The sequence below is a fragment of the Cervus elaphus genome, chromosome 18, assembly GCF_910594005.1.
Source record: "Cervus elaphus chromosome 18, mCerEla1.1, whole genome shotgun sequence".
NCBI lineage: Eukaryota > Metazoa > Chordata > Mammalia > Artiodactyla > Cervidae > Cervus > Cervus elaphus.
The window spans coordinates 23525237-23548791 of NC_057832.1; the positions used below are offsets into that span (position 1 = coordinate 23525237).

The 23555-nt window shown below is 47.2% G+C and overlaps 1 protein-coding gene across 3 annotated transcripts in view; it reads right to left on the reverse strand.

Annotated features, from left to right (window-relative positions):
• Positions 1-1563: 1563 nt before the first annotated feature.
• SLC25A13 (solute carrier family 25 member 13) overlaps positions 1564-23555 on the reverse strand; it is a 227339-nt gene continuing 205347 nt past the window's right edge. For all 3 annotated transcript variants that reach the window (XM_043871700.1, XM_043871701.1, XM_043871702.1), the window contains 3 exons: positions 3171-3329; positions 2979-3069; positions 1564-2715 (listed from right to left, as the gene is read on the reverse strand). In XM_043871700.1, coding sequence (XP_043727635.1) covers positions 2529-2715; positions 2979-3069; positions 3171-3329 — 437 coding nt within the window. In that variant the 3' untranslated portion in view covers positions 1564-2528. The remainder of the gene's footprint in view (positions 2716-2978; positions 3070-3170; positions 3330-23555) is intronic.

Sequence of the window (23555 nt, forward strand, 5' to 3'; positions counted from 1 at the left end):
GGAAGAAGGAAAACCCAGAACAAATTTGACGTGGTTTTCACCGCGCGGTGATTGCAGTCCTGTTCAAGGATGTCACAGTCACACCACCTACTGAGCACAACTCAGGTGGAAATGGGGCCTCCTTGGAAGTGTCTCAGTCACAGCCTACCCCTGAACAGAATAAGCCAAGGCTTTTAAAGAAACACAGCCATGTGGGCCTATCTCCTTGGCTTCCTGGTACCTCTCTGCTCTCTCCTTTACTAAAGAGAATCATCCTCAGCTCCAGGTAGGACTAAGGGAAGCCAAGACGCTCTCCCACCAGATGCAACAGCTCCTAAAGAAGCAAGCAGGAGGACTTCCCTGGTGGTTCAGTGGCTAAGGCTCTGAGCTCCCAATGCAGGGGGCCCAGGTTCGATCCCTGGTGAGGGAACTGGATTCCACATGCTGCACCTAAGACCCCAGAGCAGTCAAGTAAATAAGCAAATATTAAAACAAAAAAGCAGCAAGCAGGGCAATGCACCATGTCTTGAGATCTGGGTCAGTATTTATACCTGGAAAATCTGATCTTCCATAAAATTTCAAGCAGCTGAAGAAAAGAAAGGCAGGCGGGCAGGGTTTACACTCAGGGGACTTTTCTCCACATTCAAAATAGCAAAGCTTGAGTGCTGTGTTACTGTAACACCACCTACATTTCTATGAAATATGTGGAGTCCTGTGACTGGTCTTGGAGATTAAAATATAAATGTACTTGTCACATTGAGCAAGGGGCTGGGGGAGGGGGGCAAGCTCAGGCAGACGGAGGGCATTCTCTCTGGTGTTTGCCAAACCAAAACCATGAGGGAGCCATGCATACATCTGTCCTATTTCTGGTGAGAATAACAAAGCTTTTGTTCACTGGGGAAAAAAAAAACCCCAAAACAACAACAACAAAGCCGACTCACAGATGGTTTTTACACTTTCCCATTTTGAACTGTAACTCTGAATGTCAACCTGCTGACCTACAGCAAGACAGAAACTGAAAAATGGCTCTCTTCTGGAGGCAAATGTGGGAGACATAGGAAGTTCAAACTCAACTGAGAATAAGTCACTCAGGAGCGCAAGTGCAGCCTTAGAAAAGCCTGAAATTCTGTTCAAGACTAACACCTTTCCCCGGTCATTACAGTGTTGATCAAGGATGACCAAAGGGTGCACACAGCGGTCCATGGTTTTGGTACAAGGAAGAGTCAGAGAAGACTAGAAGATGCCAATGCCATTTTGAACCAGTTTTCATGCCCAACCTCCAGTGAAACTCGATATTCACATTAATTCTCACAATAAGAAACTATAGAAAGCATGGAGGATGACTAGAGCAAGGGTCAGTTTGCTAGGTTCCTCACTCATCTGGGATCCAACATAAACAGCCTCTCTTACTCACACTGAACACTGGCATACTGAAGACGTGGGTACACAGCAACGTGAGAGACCAGAAAGACAAACCCGTGCTGATCTGAACAAGTCACCCTCAAAATGAAACACCGAGAGTCCAACAATGACAACTATTGCAGTCATTTGCCACATGACGTAACAAGAGCAAAAAACACTCAGTAGCTTTAAAAATAGTTTATTTCCTTCTTCACAAACACACGAGCCTTCTGACCATTGTTCGAGGCACCACAAATTAAATAAAAATGCATATTACAATGTATTTTTCCATGATTCAAGATAAAGTGGATTTTAAAAGCAAATGGATGCCAATTACGGAGGACTGGGAGGGGGCGAAGGGAGGTATCGGTAACGGAGGGCATGCGTTTTTCTACAGTGTTTATTGAAACAGGCAGTGGTAAGCACGTGTGTCTCCTACGAGCAGTCATCCCAAGCAGGAGAGAGGCTGTGTCTCGGGGTTTCTCCGTCTGTCGCGTGCAGAGCCAAGAGTACTTTCTCTAAAGTACAAAGACTTTCCCTGGTAGCCTGAGTACCAGTAACAGAATATGATTATTAAACATCTTCAATGTGGTTTTCATTACAAAACAACATGTTTCACATCAAAGCTTCATAATATAATCCAGAGTCAGAATTAGTGTGTGTTTAGAATCTGAAGCCAGGCTGGCTATTTCTGATAATGTTTTCATTTCTTCCAGTGTTTATTTCACTTTTTATAAATATGCACCCAGCTTCCTACCAGGTTAAAGAGCCACGGGAACAATGCTCGCAGCACCGTGATTGCTTCTCAGTAGCTTCTTCTGGGCTGTAATCCTAATCTGAGGAGAATGGTTCTAATTTCTATTCAGACCTGCTTCTTTCTCCAGATCAGGTTAATGCTGACCAAGTCCCAGCAGATGTCAGGTACCAGCACAGGTTTGTGAGAAGAGGCCCAAAGAATAATTATGAATAAATTCACAATGATCTAGGTAGGAAAACACACAGAAAAAGGGATGATTTCACCTTATCAAAAGCCTCGACTTGAATTTAAATAGGAGACGGACGTGAAAGGCGTGAAGTGTTCCCACTGAGATGGGGAGTTCTCTCCACCGGTCACACCAGAGGCGCAGCGATGGCCCGGTGCCAGGCCTCTACGGGCCTCCACCCACGGCTGGTGAGGTAGATGCTGACGGCTTGAAGAGAGGCAGGTAAAGTCCAAACTTGTTTTCAATCCCTGCAAATGTTGCAACTGCCAGTCTGTAGCCCCCAACGTGATCAGGATTGGGGGCAGGCAGGGTGATCCTGGATTTAGGAACTGGCTCCGATCCCATGGGTTTCCTACAAGGAGGGAAAATAGGGTGAGAATCTGAGGGTTTTTGTTTAACTTGGTAAAAACAACATTCAAAAACTGCTACCATCTGGATCATAGAGGAGAGTTGTAGAATTCTGGTTACTTGTGTGTTCCCTTTTGAAATGAATCTGATAACATGATTTCAGTATGTTCCTACATCTCTTCTACTTCATCACAGGGACTGAAAGGATATACCTTTCCGGATGACAACCGAGTATTAGAAGCAGCTGAAGTTTAGCAAGATACTTACACTCCTCCGAAATCAATGTAGAACCATCGCTGGAGCAATTCATAGGTCAGCAAAGTTACACCAAACTGGGGGGAGGACCGAAACACTCGAGCTTTAGAGGAGCGGGAGAGAATAGGAAATAACAGACACGGTTAAGATTGTAAAAATTCACCTGACACCAAAGGTTTAATTAAGAGCAACTTATTGCCATACCGCCAGCTCCCTTCCACAGAGCTTTCGGGCCTTCCTCTCGCAGGATCTTCCTGAAGCAGTCTATCACTCCGCTGTAAGTGGTCTGGCCAGCCCGGGCGGCCACCTGTAATCGCGTCTTGATAACATCAGCCGGGGTCACTAGTGAGGCTGCCGGCATACCTGCCAGAAAAGACAGCACCTTTGCAGTCGGGTCGCGTTCTCACTGCGTAAAAGCAACTGTGCTGAGAACTGCCGGCGTGGCAAGAAAGTTAAGGCTGGGATCGAGTCAAAAGCCTGTTCCCTGTCGCCTCTGGGAAGCACAGCGGTGACTCCCGTCCGCAGGCATCGCGGCTCCAACACACCCAATGGGGCGACGCCTCGCCTCTCCTTCCCCAGACCACCAACCTCCGCTTGTTACGCTTATATTCTTACACAGTCTCGAGAAATTACAGATCAACACAACTTCAAGTGGTTGAAAGCAAATGGAGAAGGATTTGGGGTTTTTTTCGGTTGTTGTATTTTTAACTTTTTTTTTTTTTTTGCTTTCCTGTTGAAATCAGAGTTATTGGGTCTGATTTTTCAGAGGTGAAGCCTGTTATCCGTTTCCTCTTCCTGCTTCTCTGCGGCTGCTGGCAGTCACCGGAGGTGCCTCCTCACACACATTCAACCACTCGCACCCTCCAAACCCTAACCTCTCCGGTTACACCAGAAGAGACTTTACTGATAGCTAAACAAACATTGTGTGTGTGTGTGTGTGTGTGTGTGTGTGTGTGTGTGTGTGTGTGCGCGCGCGCGCACGCGTGCATGCGCGCATACCTATGTGAAGGTGGGGGTGACCTGGGGGGAGGCACCCACAGATAATGCTTTAGGATTTCTCTTTCCTATGACTGACATCTCCCAAAAAAAATATCTGCCAGAAATTTTAAAATTTGTACTGGCTGATAATCAATGAAAAAGAAACAACAACAACAACAACAAAAAAAACACCCTCCCAAAATTACCAATGGGAAATTTTTCTACAGTCATTTTATCCAAACTGGGGCAGCCCATGTTTAGATTTTTTAAAAGCGAGACTGTACTCAGAAGACACTGTCTCTTATGGTTTTATTACTTTTCCATTATGAACCTATTCCAAACCAAATTGGTCAAATGCAGATGCATAAATCTCCTTTGCTTTTTTTAAGGCTTAATAATTCTGTAAGAATTTCGGTCCAAACCAACGTGGTCTGGCTCACAGCTCCATCTCATCCTTCTAAGAGACAGCTTTAAAGTTACAGGGTGTGCGTGTGCGCCCAGGGGAATCCGCATAGTACACGTTTGCATTTATATCGCTAAGCTGTATCTTCTCCTCTTCCATCTTTACCGAGGCTCCTCAACCATTCATCTGAACAGTTTTTATGAAACACATGGCATCTTTGCATGTGAAAAAGCTCGCTTTATATCCAGCGCTTCACTGGATAAGTCATACTGAATTTCCTATTAGCTTAGAGGAATTATTTTAACTTTAAGCCAGGAATTTATCCTCCAACATAATGGAAGGAAACATGAAAAATGCTTAGAAACCCACTGTGTTCACACCACCAATTTTGTTTCACTTCCTGGTTTAGAAGGAGTTTAGCAAGGCTGTCTGCTTTAGACATGTAATAAAATCCTCCTTACAAGGGTGGGCAGGCGTGGCAGAGTGTGACAGTGAAAGACGCACAAGACATAAAATGGGTAACAAGTTTCCTTCAGTTAGGGTGGTTTTCATAAATAGCTACTTGCTATGGAGAAGGAGGAGTACTGGGGAAGACAGGGAGAGACACTGATCAGTGGGATGGGAATGCTAAGGGAAACATGAAAGATGTTTAATAAGCTGTCTGGCAGAATTGGTGTGTGTGTGTGTGTGGGTGTGTGTGTGTGTGGGGTGTGTGTGTGTGAGTGTGTGTGGGGGGTGTGGGTGTGTGTGTGTGGGTGTGTGGTGTGGAGTGGGGCGGGTATGTGTGTGGGGGCTGTGGATGTATGTGGGGGTGTGGTGTGGAGTGGGGGCGGGTATGTGTGTGGGTGTGTGTGGGTGGGTGTGAGTGTGTGTGTGGACTGGGGGCGGGTATGTGTGTGTGGGGTGTGTGTGTGTGTGTGTGTGGGTGGGTGTGGGTGTGTGGTGTGGAGTGGGGGCGGGTATGTGTGTGGGGGGTGTGTGTGTGTGTGGGTGTGTGTGGGTGGGTGTGAGTGTGTGGAGTGGGGGCGGGTATGTGTGTGGGGGGTGTGGGTGTGTGTGGGTGGGTGTGAGTGTGTGTGTGGAGTGGGGGCGGGTATGTGTGTGGGAGGTGTGTGTCTGTGTGGGTGTGTGTGGGTGGGTGTGAGTGTGTGGAGTGGGGGCGGGTATGTGTGTGTGTGTGTGGGTGGGTGTGGGTGGGTGTGAGTGTGTGTGTGGAGTGGGGGCGGGTATGTGTGTGGGGGGTGTGGGTGTGTGTGGGTGTGTGTGAGTGTGTGTGTGGAGTGGGGGCGGGTATGTGTGTGGGGGTGTGGGTGTGTGTGGGTGTGTGTGGGTGGGTGTGGGTGTGTGGTGTGTTGTGGGGGCGGGTATGTGTGTGTGGGGTGTGGGTGTGTGTGGGTGTGTGTGGGTGGGTGTGAGTGTGTGTGTGGAGTGGGGGCGGGTATGTGTGTGGGGGCTGTGGATGTATGTGGGGGTGTGGTGTGGAGTGGGGGCGGGTATGTGTGTGGGTGTGTGTGGGTGGGTGTGAGTGTGTGGAGTGGGGGCGGGTATGTGTGTGGGGGTGTGGGTGTGTGTGGGTGTGTGGTGTGTTGTGGGGGCAGGTATGTGTGTGGGGGTGTGGGTGTGTGTGGGTGTGTGTGGGTGTGTGGTGTGGAGTGGGGGCGGGTATGTGTGTGGGTGTGTGTGGGTGGGTGTGAGTGTGTGGAGTGGGGGCGGGTATGTGTGTGGGGGTGTGGGTGTGTGTGGGTGTGTGGTGTGTTGTGGGGGCGGGTATGTGTGTGGGGGTGTGGGTGTGTGGTGTGTTGTGGGGGCGGGTATGTGTGTGGGGGTGTGGGTGTGTGTGGGTGTGTGTGGGTGTGTGGTGTGTTGTGGGGGCGGGTATGTGTGTGGGGGTGTGGGTGTGTGTGGGTGTGTGTGGGTGGGTGTGGGTGTGTGGTGTGTTGTGGGGGCGGGTATGTGTGTGGGGGTGTGGGTGTGTGTGGGTGTGTGTGTGGAGTGGGGGCGGGTATGTGTGTGGGGGGTGTGGGTGTGTGTGTGTGGGTGTGGGTAGGTGTGAGTGTGTGTGTGGAGTGGGGGCGGGTATGTGTGTGTGGGTGTGTGTGGGTGGGTGTGAGTGTGTGTGTGGAGTGGGGGCGGGTATGTGTGTGTGGGTGTGTGTGGGTGGGTGTGAGTGTGTGTGTGGAGTGGGGACGGGTATGTGTGTGTGGGTGGGTGTGAGTGTGTGTGTGGAGTGGGGGCGGGTATGTGTGTGTGGGTGTGAGTGTGTGTGTGGAGTGGGGGCGGGTATGTGTGTGGGGGGTGTGGGTGTGTGGTGTGTTGTGGGGGCGGGTATGTGTGTGGGGGGTGTGTGTGTGTGTGGGTGTGTGTGGGTGTGAGTGTGTGTGTGGAGTGGGGGCGGGTATGTGTGTGGGGGTGTGGGTGTGTGTGGGGGTGTGTGGGTGGGTGTGAGTGTGTGTGTGGAGTGGGGGCGGGTATGTGTGTGGGGGGTGTGGGTGTATGTGGGTGTGTGTGGGTGGGTGTGAGTGTGTGTGTGGAGCGGGGGCGGGTATGTGTGTGGGGGTGTGGGTGTGTGTGGGTGTGTGTGGGTGGGTGTGAGTGTGTGTGTGTTGTGGGGGCGGGTATGTGTGTGGGGGTGTGGGTGTGTGTGGGTGTGTGTGGGTGTGTGGTGTGGAGTGGGGGCGGGTATGTGTGTGGGTGTGTGTGGGTGGGTGTGAGTGTGTGGAGTGGGGGCGGGTATGTGTGTGGGGGTGTGGGTGTGTGTGGGTGTGTGGTGTGTTGTGGGTGTGGGTATGTGTGTGGGGGTGTGGGTGTGTGTGGGTGTGTGGTGTGTTGTGGGGGCGGGTATGTGTGTGGGGGTGTGGGTGTGTGTGGGTGTGTGTGGGTGTGTGGTGTGTTGTGGGGGCGGGTATGTGTGTGGGGGTGTGGGTGTGTGTGGGTGTGTGTGGGTGGGTGTGGGTGTGTGGTGTGTTGTGGGGGCGGGTATGTGTGTGGGGGTGTGGGTGTGTGTGGGTGTGTGTGTGGAGTGGGGGCGGGTATGTGTGTGGGGGGTGTGGGTGTGTGTGTGTGGGTGTGGGTGGGTGTGAGTGTGTGTGTGGAGTGGGGGCGGGTATGTGTGTGTGGGTGTGTGTGGGTGGGTGTGAGTGTGTGTGTGGAGTGGGGGCGGGTATGTGTGTGTGGGTGTGTGTGGGTGGGTGTGAGTGTGTGTGTGGAGTGGGGACGGGTATGTGTGTGTGGGTGGGTGTGAGTGTGTGTGTGGAGTGGGGGCGGGTATGTGTGTGTGGGTGTGAGTGTGTGTGTGGAGTGGGGGCGGGTATGTGTGTGGGGGGTGTGGGTGTGTGGTGTGTTGTGGGGGCGGGTATGTGTGTGTGGGGTGTGTGTGTGTGTGGGTGTGTGTGGGTGTGAGTGTGTGTGTGGAGTGGGGGCGGGTATGTGTGTGGGGGTGTGGGTGTGTGTGGGTGTGTGTGGGTGGGTGTGAGTGTGTGTGTGGAGTGGGGGCGGGTATGTGTGTGGGGGGTGTGGGTGTATGTGGGTGTGTGTGGGTGGGTGTGAGTGTGTGTGTGGAGTGGGGGCGGGTATGTGTGTGGGGGGTGTGGGTGTGTGTGGGTGTGTGTGGGTGGGTGTGAGTGTGTGTGTGGAGTGGGGGCGGGTATGTGTGTGGGGGTGTGGGTGTATGTGGGTGTGTGTGGGTGGGTGTGGGTGTGTGGTGTGTTGTGGGGGCGGGTATGTGTGTGGGGGGTGTGGGTGTGTGTGGGTGTGTGTGGGTGGGTGTGAGTGTGTGTGTGGAGTGGGGGCGGGTATGTGTGTGGGGGGTGTGGGTGTGTGTGGGTGTGTGTGGGTGGGTGTGAGTGTGTGTGTGGAGTGGGGGCGGGTATGTGTGTGGGGGTGTGGGTGTATGTGGGTGTGTGTGGGTGGGTGTGGGTGGGTGGTGTGTTGTGGGGGCGGGTATGTGTGTGGGGTGTGTGTGTGTGTGTGGGTGTGTGTGGGTGTGAGTGTGTGTGTGGAGTGGGGGCGGGTATGTGTGTGAGGGGTGTGTGTGTGTGTGGGTGTGTGTGGGTGGGTGTGAGTGTGTGTGTGGAGTGGGGGCGGGTATGTGTGTGGGGGGGTGTGGGTGTGGGTGGGTGTGTGTGGGTGGGTGTGAGTGTGTGTGTGGAGTGGGGGCGGGTATGTGTGTGGGGGTGTGGGTGTGTGTGGGTGTGTGTGGGTGTGTGTGGGTGGGTGTGAGTGTGTGTGTGGAGTGGGGGCGGGTATGTGTGTGGGGGTGTGGGTGTGTGTGGGTGGGTGTGAGTGTGTGTGTGGAGTGGGGGCGGGTATGTGTGTGGGGGTGTGGGTGGGTGTGGGTGGGTGTGTGTGTGTGTGTGGAGTGGGGGCGGGTATGTGTGTGGGTGGGTGTGAGTGTGTGGTGTGTTGTGGGGGCGGGTATGTGTGGGGGGGGTGTGGGTGTGTGTGGGTGGGTGTGGGTGGGTTTGAGTGTGTGTGTGGAGTGGGGGCGGGTATGTGTGTGGGTGGGTGTGAGTGTGTGGTGTGTTGTGGGGGCGGGTATGTGTGGGGGGGTGTGGGTGTGTGTGTGGGTGTGTGTGGGTGTGAGTGTGTGTGTGGAGTGGGGGCGGGTATGTGTGTGGGTGGGTGTGAGTGTGTGGTGTGTTGTGGGGGCGGGTATGTGTGGGGGGGGGGTGGGTGTGTGTGTGTGTGGAGTGGGGGCGGGTATGTGTGTGTGGGTGTGGGTGTGTGTGGGTGTGTGTGGGTGGGTGTGAGTGTGTGTGTGGAGTGGGGGCGGGTATGTGTGTGGGTGTGTGTGGGTGTGTGTGGGTGGGTGTGAGTGTGTGTGTGGAGTGGGGGCGGGTATGTGTGTGTGGGTGTGGGTGTGTGTGGGTGTGTGTGGGTGGGTGTGAGTGTGTGTGTGGAGTGGGGGCGGGTATGTGTGTGGGTGTGTGTGGGTGTGTGTGGGTGTGTGTGGGTGTGAGTGTGTGTGTGGAGTGGGGGCGGGTATGTGTGTGTGGGTGGGTGTGAGTGTGTGTGTGGAGCGGGGGCGGGTATGTGTGTGTGGGTGGGTGTGAGTGTGTGTGTGGAGCGGGGGCGGGTATGTGTGTGTGGGTGGGTGTGAGTGTGTGTGTGGAGCGGGGGCGGGTATGTGTGTGGGGGTGTGGGTGTGTGTGGGTGTGTGTGGGTGGGTGTGAGTGTGTGTGTGGAGCGGGGGCGGGTATGTGTGTGGGGGTGTGGGTGTGTGTGGGTGTGTGTGGGTGTGAGTGAGTGTGTGGAGCGGGGGCGGGTGCTGGAAACAGGGCGGCCTGCACAGGACTCTCATGTCTCCACGCCCAGCTCCCACCTCTCCCTGGAGGCGGCTGCTGGGGCTGGGGAGGGGCGGGATATCTGGTGTGGAGCCTTGCTAAATTCACCTGGAGAGCAACATCAGGCTGCTCCACAGCAAGGCCAGGAAGGCAGCATTTACCAGGAAGAGCTTGGCTCCCGGACATGTGTTGATTTGGGGCATCAGGGATGGAAGAGACTTGGAGCAAATTTGCCTGGTTCCTCCCGGCTTGCTTAAGGATAAGATGACGCTGATCAAGAGGTCAAGTTTTCTCTGGTCCCAAAGATGGGAGAGCAAGAGGAGGCTAGGAAACAGGGAGCAGACCTGCCTCCCACCTGATGCTTCAGTGATGAGACATATGATGAGATCTTCGGACCACCCACTATGTATGACAGGGATGTTCTCCAGCCAATCAAAAAAATTATAACTCTTTAAGGGAGTGCTCAGGAGCTAGAGAGTAGAAGTTTGTTTACCACAAAAAGAAAGCATGATTGGCAAAATACAACTTTGGTACAAGGACATATTGTGTAACACAGGGGATGTAGTCAATATTTTACAATAATTACAAATGGAATATAACCTTTAAAATTGTGAATCACTATGCTGTACATATGAAACTTATATAATACTATATACAACCTGTACCTCAAAAAAAAAAAAAAAAGACCCCAGCAAAGACCAATAAACAGATATCATAAGACCAAAAAAGAAAAAACCAACTCTGGGGTGAGTCATCCTTAATTTTAACAAATATTCCATTAGTATTTGTAACAAAAAAAAAAAAAGTGCTTCTCTATTTATGGGACACAAAGTTAACAGCTGTTTATTTGGAAATCAAGGTTAAGAGTTTGCCAAAATCCCTCTGCACTCTTATGTACGTTATCTACATGATGTATCAGTTGCTAATAAAGATTTTCATTTAGAAAGAGAAAACATCACATTGTCGTCATACTTCTAACTTGAGGTTTTATAAGACAACATTATGTTGATACTACAGTGAGGCTCCTTGGTGAATTTTACGTAAGTGTGAAATACGCCTCTGGCTTCTGCATGCTGTTTTTAAACCCTGAATTCCATTCAGTTTGACATTAATATTGCTACACTTGCTTATCATTGGTATTTGCGGGTACATATTTTTCCATCCATTCTCTTCCCATCTTTCTATGTCACTGTTTTCTCAAACTTCAGATGACTAGATTTCCTTTCACAACTCAGCTAAAAGTGTTTGCTTTCATTGGGGGCCCTGAAGGCATTCAGCGGTGGCTGCTGGCCATCCTGGGTTGGGGTTACGGTCTTTATTTTCTCTACTTCTAGGTGTTTCCCTTTTGATTTCACCCTTTCCTGACTCAGCTCAACTGAATAATATGTTTGCCGCACAGGTGTGAGTTACAGGTGCAGCTGATGAGCCCTGACATCCTCTCTGCCAGGCTGAGGACGTGGCACTCACCACTACCCCCAGCGCTGTCCTCCTTTCTGTTACCTGCCTCCCAGTGACGCTTCCAGGATAAAAAATGCAAACCAAAGTGAGCAGGTATTCAGACTGACTCCAGGGTTTAGCTTTGATCTGCTCAGTTTTGTATACCCCACTTTCCCCTCTTTCTTAAATTCGCTTACACCCATTCTGCCTCCCAGAGGTCTGTGGGGGTCTGTGGGGGTCCGTGAGCCCTGGCTGGGAGGGACCGCCTTGGGACTGGCACCTCTCCTGAAGGCGAGTGCGCCTACGGGGACGGAGGCTGCGGTTCACGCCCTCGCCTCCTCGGGGCATGAGGGAATCCTGCACCACGGACGGGGAGCCCGTCTTCCATTACTGGTTGGTTTTCTGTCCTCTTTTCCTTATACTTCTCCCTGGGTAAGTCCTATTAAACAGACGTTAGACCTCCTGGGTTCATCTTACGTATCTCTTAAATCTTCTGTTATTTCTCATCTCTATATTTGTGATCCATGTACAGTTGCTCAGTTGTGTCCGACTCTTTGCGACCCCATGGACTGTAGTCCGTCAGGCTCCTCTGTCCATGGGATTTCCCAGGCAAGAATACGGGAGTGGGTTGACATTTCCTCCTCCAGGGGATCTTCCTGACCCAGGGATCGAACCTGCATCTCTGGCATTGTGGGCGGATTCTTCATCACTGAGCCACCAGGGAAGCCCCATTTGTGATCCATATTCTGGAGGATTTTGTTTGTTTTCTCCCATGCCTTTATTTCCCACGCGTCAAATCTGGTGTTTTTCTATAGATTTTTAATTCTAGCCACCTTTTCATTAACTTTCGAGAAAGCTTCCTGACTGGTTCTTTTGAATCTGAGGACCTTACTGATAGTTCTTAAAAGTTCTCCTCTGTTCCCTGAGGTGCCTGTTTTCTCTGTCATCTCCCGTTGACTTAGCTGAGTGCTCCTTCTTGTCTGAGGACCCCTGACTGTCTACTGGCATTCAGGTTTAAAGGCCAGGCTGCTGAGTGCTGTGGACGCTCCCATTGCACCCGGGGCAGCCTCATCCACAGGGCTCCTGAATGGAGGGCGGTCCGTTCACGGTTTTGGGGAAATGGGTGAGGCCTGGCAACTGGACTGGAGTTAAAGACAGGCCTGCAGGGCAGGGACCTCCCAAACCCTGCCACGTGGGGTGCTTCGCGCTGGAAGTAGGAGGAATTATTTCCTACCCTTCTTGGGAAGAGCTGCCATTAGTTCTTTTTTTTTTTTCCTTTCCTGTGACTGTGGTAAAGGTCTGGAATCACCATAAACCTTGCCCTGCTCTCTGTTCTTTACAACTGCTCTCTCCAGGCAAGTGTTTCCTTTCTTTAGAACACAGCTCTGGGCTTTTAGTCTGGATTCAAATATTTCCTGAAGCTTCACATAAAAAGGAGAAGAGAGAGGAGCAAGCCTACCATCCTGCAGTAAATGCAGTTCCTTAACTCATGTTAACCATTTACCCTACAACCTCCCTCCCACACTCCAGGCATTTTATCCAGTGTTCACTCGGAGGTTGAAATTATCTGGTTCTGATCTGACAATAAAGGACAGAAATGGTATGGACCTAACAGAAACAGAAGATATTAAGAAGAGGTGGCAAGAATACACAAAAGAACTATACAAGAAAAATCTTTATGACCCAGATAACCACGATGGTGTGATCACTCACCTTGAGCCAGACATCCTGGAATGTGAAGTCAAGTGGGCCTTAGGAAGCATCACTACGAACAAAGCTGGTGGAGGTGATGAAATTCCAGTTGAACTATTTCAAAGCCTGAAAGATGATGCCATGAAAGTGCTGCACTCAATATGCCAGCAAATTTGGAAAACTCAGCAGTGGCCACAGGACTGGAAAAGGTCAGTTCTCATTCCAATCCCAAAGAAAGGTAATGCCAAAGAATGTTCAAACTACTGCACAATTGCACTCATCTCACACACTAGCAAAGTAATGCTCAACATTCTCCAAGCCAGACTTCAACAGTACATGAACCGTGAACTTCCAAATGTTCAAGCTCAATTTAGAAAAGGCATAGGAACCAGAGATCAAATTGCCAACGTCCGCTGAATCATTGAAAAAGCAAGAGAGTTCCAGAAAAACATCTATCTCTGCTTTATTGACTATGCCAAAGTCTTTGACTGTGTGGATCGCAACAAACTGTGGAAAATTCTGAAAGAGACGGGAATACCAGACCACCTGACCTGCCTCCTGAGAAATCTGTATGCAGGTCAGGAAGCAACAGTTAGAACTGGAACAACAGACTGGTTCCAAATTGGGAAAGGAGTACATCAAGGCTGTATATTTTTACCTTGCTTATTTAATTTATATGCAGAGTACATCATGAGAAATGCTGGGCTGGATGAAGCACAAGCTGGAATGAAGACTGCCGGTAGAAATATCAATAACCTCAGATATGCAGATGACACTTTGCATTATGGCAGAAAGCGAAGAAGTAAAGACCCTCTTGATGAAAGTGAAAGAGGAGAGTGAAAAAGTTGGCTTAAAGCTCAACATTCAGAAAACTAAGATCATGGCATCCGCTCCCATCACTTCATGGCAAATAGATGGGGAAACAGTTCAGGTCACTCACTGTTTCTGACTCCTTGCAACCCCATGGACCACAGCACACCAGGTCTCCCTGTCCATCACCAACTCCCATAGTTTACAAACTCATGTCCATTGAGCCAGTGATGCCATCCAAACAAACATCTCATCCTCTGTCATTCCCTTCTCCTCCCACCTTCAATCTTTCCAAGCATTAGGGTCTTTTCAAATGAGTCAGTTCTTCACATCAAGTGGCCAAAGTACTGGAGTTTCAGCTTCAGCATCAGTCCTTCCAATGAACACCCAGGACTGATCTCCTTTAGGATGGACTGCTTGGATCTTCTTGCAGTCCAAGGGACTCTCAAGAGTCTTCTCCAACACCACAGTTCAAAAGCATCAATTCTTTGGCGCTCAGCTTTCTTTATAGTCCAACTCTACATCCATACATGACTACTGGAGAAACCATAGCTTTGACTAGATGGACCTTTGTTGGCAAAGTAATGTCTCTGCTTTTTAATATGCTATCTAGGTTGGTCATAACTTTCCTTCCAAGGAGCAAGCGTCTTTTAATTTCATGGCTGCAATCACCATCTACAGTGATTTTGAAGCCCCCCAAAATAAAGTCTGTCACTGTTTCCACTGTTTCCCCATCTATTTGCCATGAAGCGATGGGATTGGATGCCATGATCTTAGTTTTTTGAATGTTGAGCTTTAAGCCAACTTTTTCACTCTCCTCTTTCACTTTCATCAAGAGGCTCTTTAGTTCTTCACTTTCTGCCATAAGGGTGGTGTCATCTGCATATCTGAGGTTATTGATATTTCTACCGGCAGTCTTCATTCCACCTTGTGCTTCATCCAGCCCAGCATTTCTCACGATGTACTCTGCATGTAAGTTAAATAAGCAGAGTGACAGTACACAGCCTTTATGTACTCCTTTTCCTATTTGGAACCAGTCTGTTCCAAATCAGGCTGGAAACAATTCAATGGAAACAGTGACAGGCTTTATTTTTGGGGACTCCAAAATCACTGCAGATGGTGACTGCAGCCATGAAATTAAAAGACACTTGCTCCTTGGAAGAAAAGTTATGACCAACCTAGACAGCATATTAAAAAGCAGAGACATTACTTTGCCAACAAAGGTCTGTCTAGTCAAAGGTATGGTTTCTCCACTTGTCATGTATGGATGTTAGAGTTGGAATATAAAGAAAGCTGAGCGCCAAAGAATTGATGCTTTTGAACTCTGGTGTTGGAGAAGACTCTTGAGAGTCCCTTGGACTGCAAGGAGATCCAACCAGTCCATCCTAAAGGAGATCAGTCCTGGGTGTTCATTGGAAGGACTGATGCTGAAGCTGAAACTCCAATACTTTGGCCACCTGATGTGAAGAACTGACTCATTTGAAAAGACCCTGATGCTTGGAAAGATTGAAGGTGGGAGGAGAAGGGAATGACAGAGGATGAGATGGTTGGATGGCTTCACCGGCTCAATGGACATGAGTTTGTAAACTCCAGGAGTTGGTGATAGACAGGGAAGCCTGGCGTACTGCAGTCCATGGGGTCACAAAGAGTTGGACACCACTGAGCGACTGAACTGAACTGATCTGACATTAATAAAAGCAGCTTCTCCGCCTGTGTTTTGGGCTATGGCATTTTTTTCTCATTTCAAGTTTGGTTCCTCTCTTCTGAAGGCTGGTACTAATAAGGACTTATAAAAACTATTTTCTAACCAGATCTGAAAGAGACACATGCACCCCAATGTTCATCGCAGCACTGTTTATAATAGCCAGGACATGGAAGCAACCTAGATGCCCATCAGCAGATGAATGGATAAGGAAGCTGTGGTACATATACACCATGGAATATTACTCAGCCATCAAAAAGAATTCATTTGAACCAGTCCTAATGAGATGGATGAAACTGGAGCCCCTTATACAGAGTGAAGTAAGCCAGAAAGATAAAGAACATTACAGCATACTAACACATATATATGGAATTTAGAAAGATGGTAGCGATAACCCTATATGCAAAACAGAAAAAGAGACACAGAAATACAGAACAGACTTTTGGACTCTGTGGGAGAATGTGAGGGTGGGATATTTCAAAAGAACAGCATGTATACTATCTATAGTGAAACAGATCACCAGCCCAGGTGGGATGCATGAGACAAGTGCTCGGGCCTGGTGCACTGGGAAGACCCAGAGGAATCGGGTGGAGAGGGAGGTGGGAGGGGGGATCGGGATGGGGAATACGTGTAAATCTATGGCTGATTCATATCAATGTATGACAAAACCCACTGAAATGTTGTGAAGTAATTAGCCTCCAACTAATAAAAAAAAAAAAAAAAAAGAGAAAAGAAAAAAAAAACTATTTTCTAACATTTTAAGGTATTTGCAAGACAAGATGGATGAACATGCTCAGTTCATTACCTTGATTCAACTTCTCTACTACTTTTTTTTTTAAGGATCTAAGAATTGCTTTTAAATTATCTTAAGCTTTATGTCCACATACTTTAAAAATTGTTATATTTTATATAATTATGTGCCAATGGTACTTTTCTCCTAACTTAATTCTTCTAATACATTTGTGAAAGCATCATGACCGGTCACACTCATAACTCTCCCATATCTATACTCTGAATAGCTGTTAAAGATATCTCTGAATTGCTACTTAGACTAATTAATTCAACGATCACAAGACCATCACTGCAGTCTGACTTGTTCCTCTACCTCACCACTCTTAAATTAAGACCCTCTGGGATGAGCTGCTCTGTAATATTTGATAAGTATTAGATATCCTTCACTTGATATTATTCATAAAGCACTCTGAAATGCCCTTTAATCAAAAAAGCAACATTTAATTAAGAATGAATTAGAGTTTGGTTCCTCAATTTCAGGTCCCTGGCCTCAACCCTCACCTTCTCACACATGAAGCACTTTGGCTAATGAACATAAATTCAAATATCCGCTAGTCTTAACTCAATCCTGTGAATTAATGGAGATGTCCCCAGTATTTAAAGATCTTCCAAGTTTACAACCAGATATGAAAGTGAAAGTGAAAGTTAAGTTGCTCAGTCGTGTCCGACTCTTTGCAACCCCGTGAACTGTAGCCCACCAGGCTCCTCCGTCCATTCCAGTCCATTTTAGTTCGCTGATTCCTAGAATGTCGACATTCACTCTTGCCATCTCCTGTTTGACCTCTTCCAATTCGCCTTGATTCATGGACCTAACATTCCAGGTTCCTATGCAATATTGCTCTTTACAGCATTGGACCTTGCTTCTATCACCAGTCCCATCCACAACTGGGTATTGTTTTTGCTTTGGCTCCATTCCTTCATTCTTTCTGTAGTTATTTCTCCACTGATCTCCAGTAGCATATTGGGCACCTATGGACCTGGGGAGTTCCTCTTTCAGTATCCTTTCATTTTGCCTTCTCATACTGTTCATGGGGTTCTCAAGGCAAGAATAACTGAAGTGGTTTGCCATTCCCATCTCCAGTGGACCACATTCTGTCAGACCTCTCCACCATGACCTGACCATCTTGGGTGGCCCCACACGGCATGGCTTAGTTTCATTGAGTTAGACAAGGCTGTGGTCCTGTGATCAGATTGGGTAGTTTTCTGTGATTATAGTTTTAGTGTGTCTGCCCTCTGATGCCCTCTCGCAACACCTACCATTTTACTTCGGTTTCTCTTACCTCGGACATGGGGTATCTCTTCACGGCTATACATAGACCCCAAAAATTGTAATATTCTCTACATTTTAAGATACCAACAACCACCTGTTAAAAAGTTGCATATTACTAAAGCAATCTAACTTTAAATCAAATCAAATTTTTTGGAGAAAGTCAGGTAATACTGAATAACTGAAATTCCTGTAAAAACATAAAAGGGGAAAATCATATTCACTGAACCCAGATGGATCTTCTGTATCATAGCATTGTCCAACAAAAATATATGCAGCCTGTGTAAGAGATCAACTGAAGTATAAAATATAAAAATTACATTTTGTATAAAAATGTGTATTATGTCACATAAAAACAGTACTGAGACATTTCTCATAATAATAAGTTAGTGGTCAATTCCTTACAGCTTATTTTGAGATCAGATTTCCTCCTTTCTTTTAATGACAACAAAGATCACTTTGGCCTTGGGACCTACCTACTCCCTGGCTTCATGACTATGCACCCCATCAACATGTCCTCTCCGGATTCATTTTAAGGTATTTTAATTTGGATTTTCAGGTAAATAATCATTTTCAAATAATGACAGACTCATGTCTTCTAATACTTATGACTGTTACTTCCCTTTCACGTTTACCATATTGACTGGCACCTCCAAAACAAGGGTCAAAAACATTAACCAAAACCTTCTTAATTTTAATGTGACTGCAGGTCATGACATTTGCCATGGCTTCTGATATTTGTTATGAAATTAAGGAAGTAGCTCAGTTCTCCTTTACACAGTTGATGAAGATTTGTGGAATACTCAAAATCATCAAGCTTTGTGGCTGATCTGTCCTTTCAAGAAAAAAACCAATGACAACCTCTGTCTTATATATCGCCCTGTCTTACAGGGAAGGGGAGGTGGACAGTAGGATGGAAGGAGACCTTCCGTGGTCGCAGGGCAGCTCGCTCCCAATGGGCCTCAGTGGTCCTCCCCTCCTGATGTTCTGACCTCTGCCTCTCTGTCGCCTCTGTGACATTACAGGGGTGATCAGGATGACCAACGGGACAGTGTGGCAATGAAGGGGTGCAACTGTCCATAAAGACACTGCAGCTTCCGCTGTCTTCTCTTCTTCTCTCCTATCCCTCCCTCATCTTGCTCCGGGGGAAGCCAGCGGCCGTGGCATGTGGACACCCGAGGAGCCACAGAGAGGCCCTGCGGCAAGGAATCAATGGACCAGCCAATGCCATGCGATTGAGCCATCCTGAAAATGCTTCCTCCCAACCCTGGCCAGGCTTTCCAGAGCCCTGGCCGACTCCTCACAACAGACTTGAGCTAGAGGGCAATCACAGAAGCTGCTCCTGACCCACAGATCCTGGGATAATAAACATTTGTTGTTTTAAGCTGATAAGTTTTGGCATAATATGTTATGTGGCGACCAATAACTAATATAGACGGTATCTGGAGAACAACTCTGAAAGATGATGGGATGGTTAGAGGGCTAAAATAATAGCAGCATGGGGATATAAACTAGTATGCCTTAAAAACCAGCAAACTCATTTCAGAGAATTTATGTCTCCCAAAGAAATGATCTAAAACAGGGAGAAAAGTCTTATGCACAAAGATGTTTAACAATATCATGTATTTAAATTTTTTCTGAAAAAAGTTTATCATTTTAAGATCGATGATGATTTAAGGATGCAGCAATTAAAAGTTTTGTTTACAAAGTCTTAAGAATATTAATACTAGTACTGAACATTCAAAAATACTTATTAGAAACAAACAAACAAACAAAAAAAAACCTAAAAATACTTATTATGTCCTAGGTACTTTCCTGGATCTTTGTATCTATTAATTCACTTGATCTTCATAATAGTCTTATGATACTAAGACTATTCTTAGCTCCATCCATAGGTGGAGAAACAAACAGAGAGACATTAACTCATTCAGGTCACACAGCTCTCAGTGGGGAAACTGGAATTTGAACCTGGATAGTCTGACCCCTTGGTATCTCTAATTTTCTTGAAGAGATCTCTAGTCTTTCCCATTGTATTGTTTTCCTCTATTTCTTTGCACTGATCACCGAGGAAGGCTTTCTTATCTCTCCTGGCTATTCTTTGGAACTCTGCATTCAAATGGGTATATCTTTCCTTTTTTCCTTTGCTTTTCCCTTCCCTTCTTTTCACAGCTATTTGTAAGGTCTCCTCAGACAGCCATTTTGCTTTTTTGCAGTTCTTTTTCTTGGGGATGGTCTTGATTCTCGTCTCCTGTACAGTGTCATGAACCTCTGTCCATATTTCATCAGGCACTCTGTCTATCAGATCTAGTCCCTTATATCTATTTCTCACTTCCACTGTATAGTCATAAGGGATTTGATTTAGGTCATACCTGAATGGTCTAGTGGTTTTCTCCACTTTCTTCAATTTCAGTCTGAATCTGGCAATAAGGAGTTCATGATCTGAGTCACAGTCAGCTCCCAGTCTTGTTTTTGCTGACTGTATAGAGCTTCTCCATCTTTGGCTGCAAAGAATATAATCAATCTGATTTCGGGGTCGACCATCTGGTGATGTCCATGTGTATAGTCATCTCTTGTGTTGTTGGAAGAGGGTGTTTGCTATGACCAGTGCGTTCTCTTGGCAGAACTCTATTAGCCTTTGCCCTGCTTCATTCTGTACTCCAAGGCCAAATTTGCCTGTTACTCCAGGTGTTTCTTGACTTCCTACTTTTGCATTCCAGTCCCCTATAATGAAAAGGACATCCTTTTTGGGTATTAGTTCTAGAGGGTCTTGTAGGTCTTCATAGAACCGTTCAACGTCAGCTTCTTCAGCGTTACTGGTCGGGGCATTGGATTACTGTGATACTGCATAGTTTGCCTTGGAAACGAACAGAGCTCATTCTGTCGTTTTTGAGATTGCATCCAAGTACTGCATTTCGGACTCTGCTGTTGAGTATGATAGCTACTCCATTTCTTCTAAGGGATTCTTGCCCACGGTAGTAGATATAATGGTCATCTGAGTTAAATTCACCCATTGCAGTCCATCTTAGTTTGCTGATTCCTAGAATGTCGATGTTCACTCTTGTCATCTCCTGTTTGACCACTTTCAATTTGCCTTGATTCATGGACCAGGTTTCCAGGTTTCTATGCAATATTGTTCTTTACAGCATTGAACCTTGCTTCTATCACCAGTCCCATCCACAATTGGGTGTTGTTTTTGCTTTGGCTCCATCCCTTCATTCTTTCTGGAGTTATTTCTCCACTGATCTCCAATAGCATATTGGGCACCTTCCGATCTGGGGAGTTCATCTTTGAGTGTCCTATCTTTTTGCTTTTTCATACTGTTCATGGGGTTCTCAAGGCAAGAATACTGAAGTGGTTTGCTATTCCCATCTCCAGTGGGCCACATTCTGTCAGACCTCTCCACCATGACCCGTCCGTCTTGGGTGGCCCTACACAGCATGGCCTAATTTCACGGTGTGCAAAGATGGGCTCAATAAAGGACAGAAATGGTAGGGACCTAACAGAAGCAGAAGATATTAAGAAGAGGTGGCAAGAATACACAAAAGAACTGTACAAAAAAGATCTTCATGACCCAGATAATCACGATGGTGTGATCACTCACCTAGAGCCTGACATCCTGGAATGTGAAGTCAAGTGGGCCTTAGGAAGCATCACTACGAACAAAGCTAGTGGAGGTGATGGAATTCCAGTTGAACTATTTCAAATCCTGAAAGATGATGCTGTGAAAGTGCTACACTCATTATGCCAGCAAATTTGGAAAACTCAGCAGTGGCCACAAGTCTGGAAAAGGTCAGTTCTCACTCCAATCCCAAAGAAAGGCAATGCCAAAGAATGTTCAAACTACTACACAATTGCACTCATCTCACACACTAGTAAAGTGATGCTTGAAATTCTCCAAGCCAGGCTTCAGCAATACGTGAACCGTGAACTTCCAGATGTTCAAGCTGATTTTAGAAAAGGCAGAAGATCCACAGATCAAATTGCCAACATCCACTGGATCATTGAAAAAGCAAGAGATTTCCATAAAAACATCTATCTCTGCTTTATTGACTATGCCAAAGCCTTTGTGTGGATCACAATAAACTGTGGAAAATTCTGAAAGATATGAGAATACCGGACCCCCTGACCTGCCTCTTGAGAAACCTGTATGCAGGTCAGGAAGCAACAGGTAGAACTGGAAATGAAACAGCAGACTGGTTCCAAATAGGAAAAGGAGTACATCAAGGCTGTATATTGCCACCCTGCTTATTTAACTTATATGCAGAGTACATCATGAGAAATGCTAGGCTGGAGGAAGCACAAGCTGGAATCTAGATTGCCAGGAGAAATATCAATAACCTCAGATATGCAGATGACACCACCCTTATGGCAGAAAGTGAAGAAGAACTAAAGAGCCTCTTGATGAAAAGTGAGAGAGGAGAGTCAAAAAGTTGGCTTAAAGCTCAACATTCAGAAAACTAAGAATGGCATCTGGTCCCATCACTTCATGGCAGAAAGAAGGGGAAACAGTAGAAACAGTGGCTGACTTTATTTTTCTGGGCTCCAAAATCACTGCAGTTGGTGATTGCTACCATGAAATTAAAAGACGCTTACTCCTTGGAAGGAAAGTTATGACCAACCTAGAGACATTACTTTGTCAACAAAGGTCCATCTAGTTAGGGCTATGGTTTTCCCAGTGGTCATGTATGGATGTGGAGTTGGACTATAAAGAAAGCTGAGTGCAGAAGAATTGATGCTTTTGAACTGTGGTGTTGGAGAAGACTCTTGAGAGTCCCTTGGAGTGCAAGGAGATCAGTCCTGGGTGTTCACTGGAAGGACTGATATTGAAGCTGAAAGTCCAATACTTTGGTCACCTGATGTGAAGAGCTGACTCATTTGAAAAGACTGTGATGCTGGGAAAGATTGAAAGCAGGAGGAGAAGGGGACGACAGAGGATAAGATGGTTGGATGGCATCACCAACTCAATGGGCATGGGTTTGGGTGGACTCCGGGAGTTGGTGATGGACAGGGGAGACCTGGCGTGCTGTGGTTCATGGGGTCGCAAAGAGTCAGACACGACTGAGAAACTGAACTGAACTGAACTGATAGCCTGACCCTACAGCACCTGCCTTTTTTCATTTTGCCGTGACGGTTGAACAATGCTTCAGAAATGATAGTAAGTGAACAGCATACCCACAGTGTGATCACAACCCTGTTAAAAACCACCCAAGGGGGAGAAATTAGCAAAATGTTAAATGATGATTATTTTAGGATCATAGAATAATGGATTTGCTGTTGTTGTTTAGTCTCTAAATTGTGTCCCACTCTTTGGCGACCCCATGGACTGCAGCCCTCCAGGCTCCTCTGTCCATGGGATTCCCCAGGCAAGAATACTGGAGTGGGTTGCCATTTTCTTCTCCAGGGTATCTTCCCAATGCAGGGATTGAACCCTTGTCTCCTGCATTGGCAGGTGGATTCTAAGTGGTATGCTAGTTCTCCCCAGTAGGTCCTACTGGTAAGCTGGTAAGTTTTTCACTTATTTTGGGTAAGTGATTTGAAATAAATGGTATTATAACCTTTGGGCTCAAAACATCATTTTTACACCTGTAAATGACATATAAAGGAGACAGTGTGTCAATGGCCAAACTGGCATTAAAACTGGGAATTCTATGCTCTAGTTATAAAATCTTGATTTTCTGATGTAGGTAGAGTAATCTCACTATGGATTCATATATCAAGGCTCCCTGAGCTGCCAGGAAAGGACAACCCTGCCTCATATGCCAACATCACCACCTTTGAAGAAAAACCATTAACCAAGAATTTAAGGCTTCCCTGGTGACCCAGAAGGTAAAGAATCTGCCTGCGTTGTAGGTTACCTGTGTTTGATCCCTGGGTCAGGAAGATCCCCTGGAGAAGGAAATGGTGACCCACTCCAGTAGTCTTGCCTGGGAAATCCTATAGACAGAGAGCCTGATGGGCTACAGTCCAAGGGGTCGTGAAGAGTCGGACACAACTGAGCAACTAACACCTTCACTTAATGAGCTTGTGTCTCAGATGGTAAAGAATTTGCCTGCAATTCAGGAGACGTGGGTTCCAGACGGACATGACTGAGTACAGCACATAACAGAATAGTAAGAATTTAAAGAGTAAGAATTTAAAATTCCACAGGTTCCTGCCTCCAGGGCTCCTCAGGCTACAGGCAGGACATAGGGGCTCACAAGACAGCAAAAAGTTTCTCAAAGCAGGG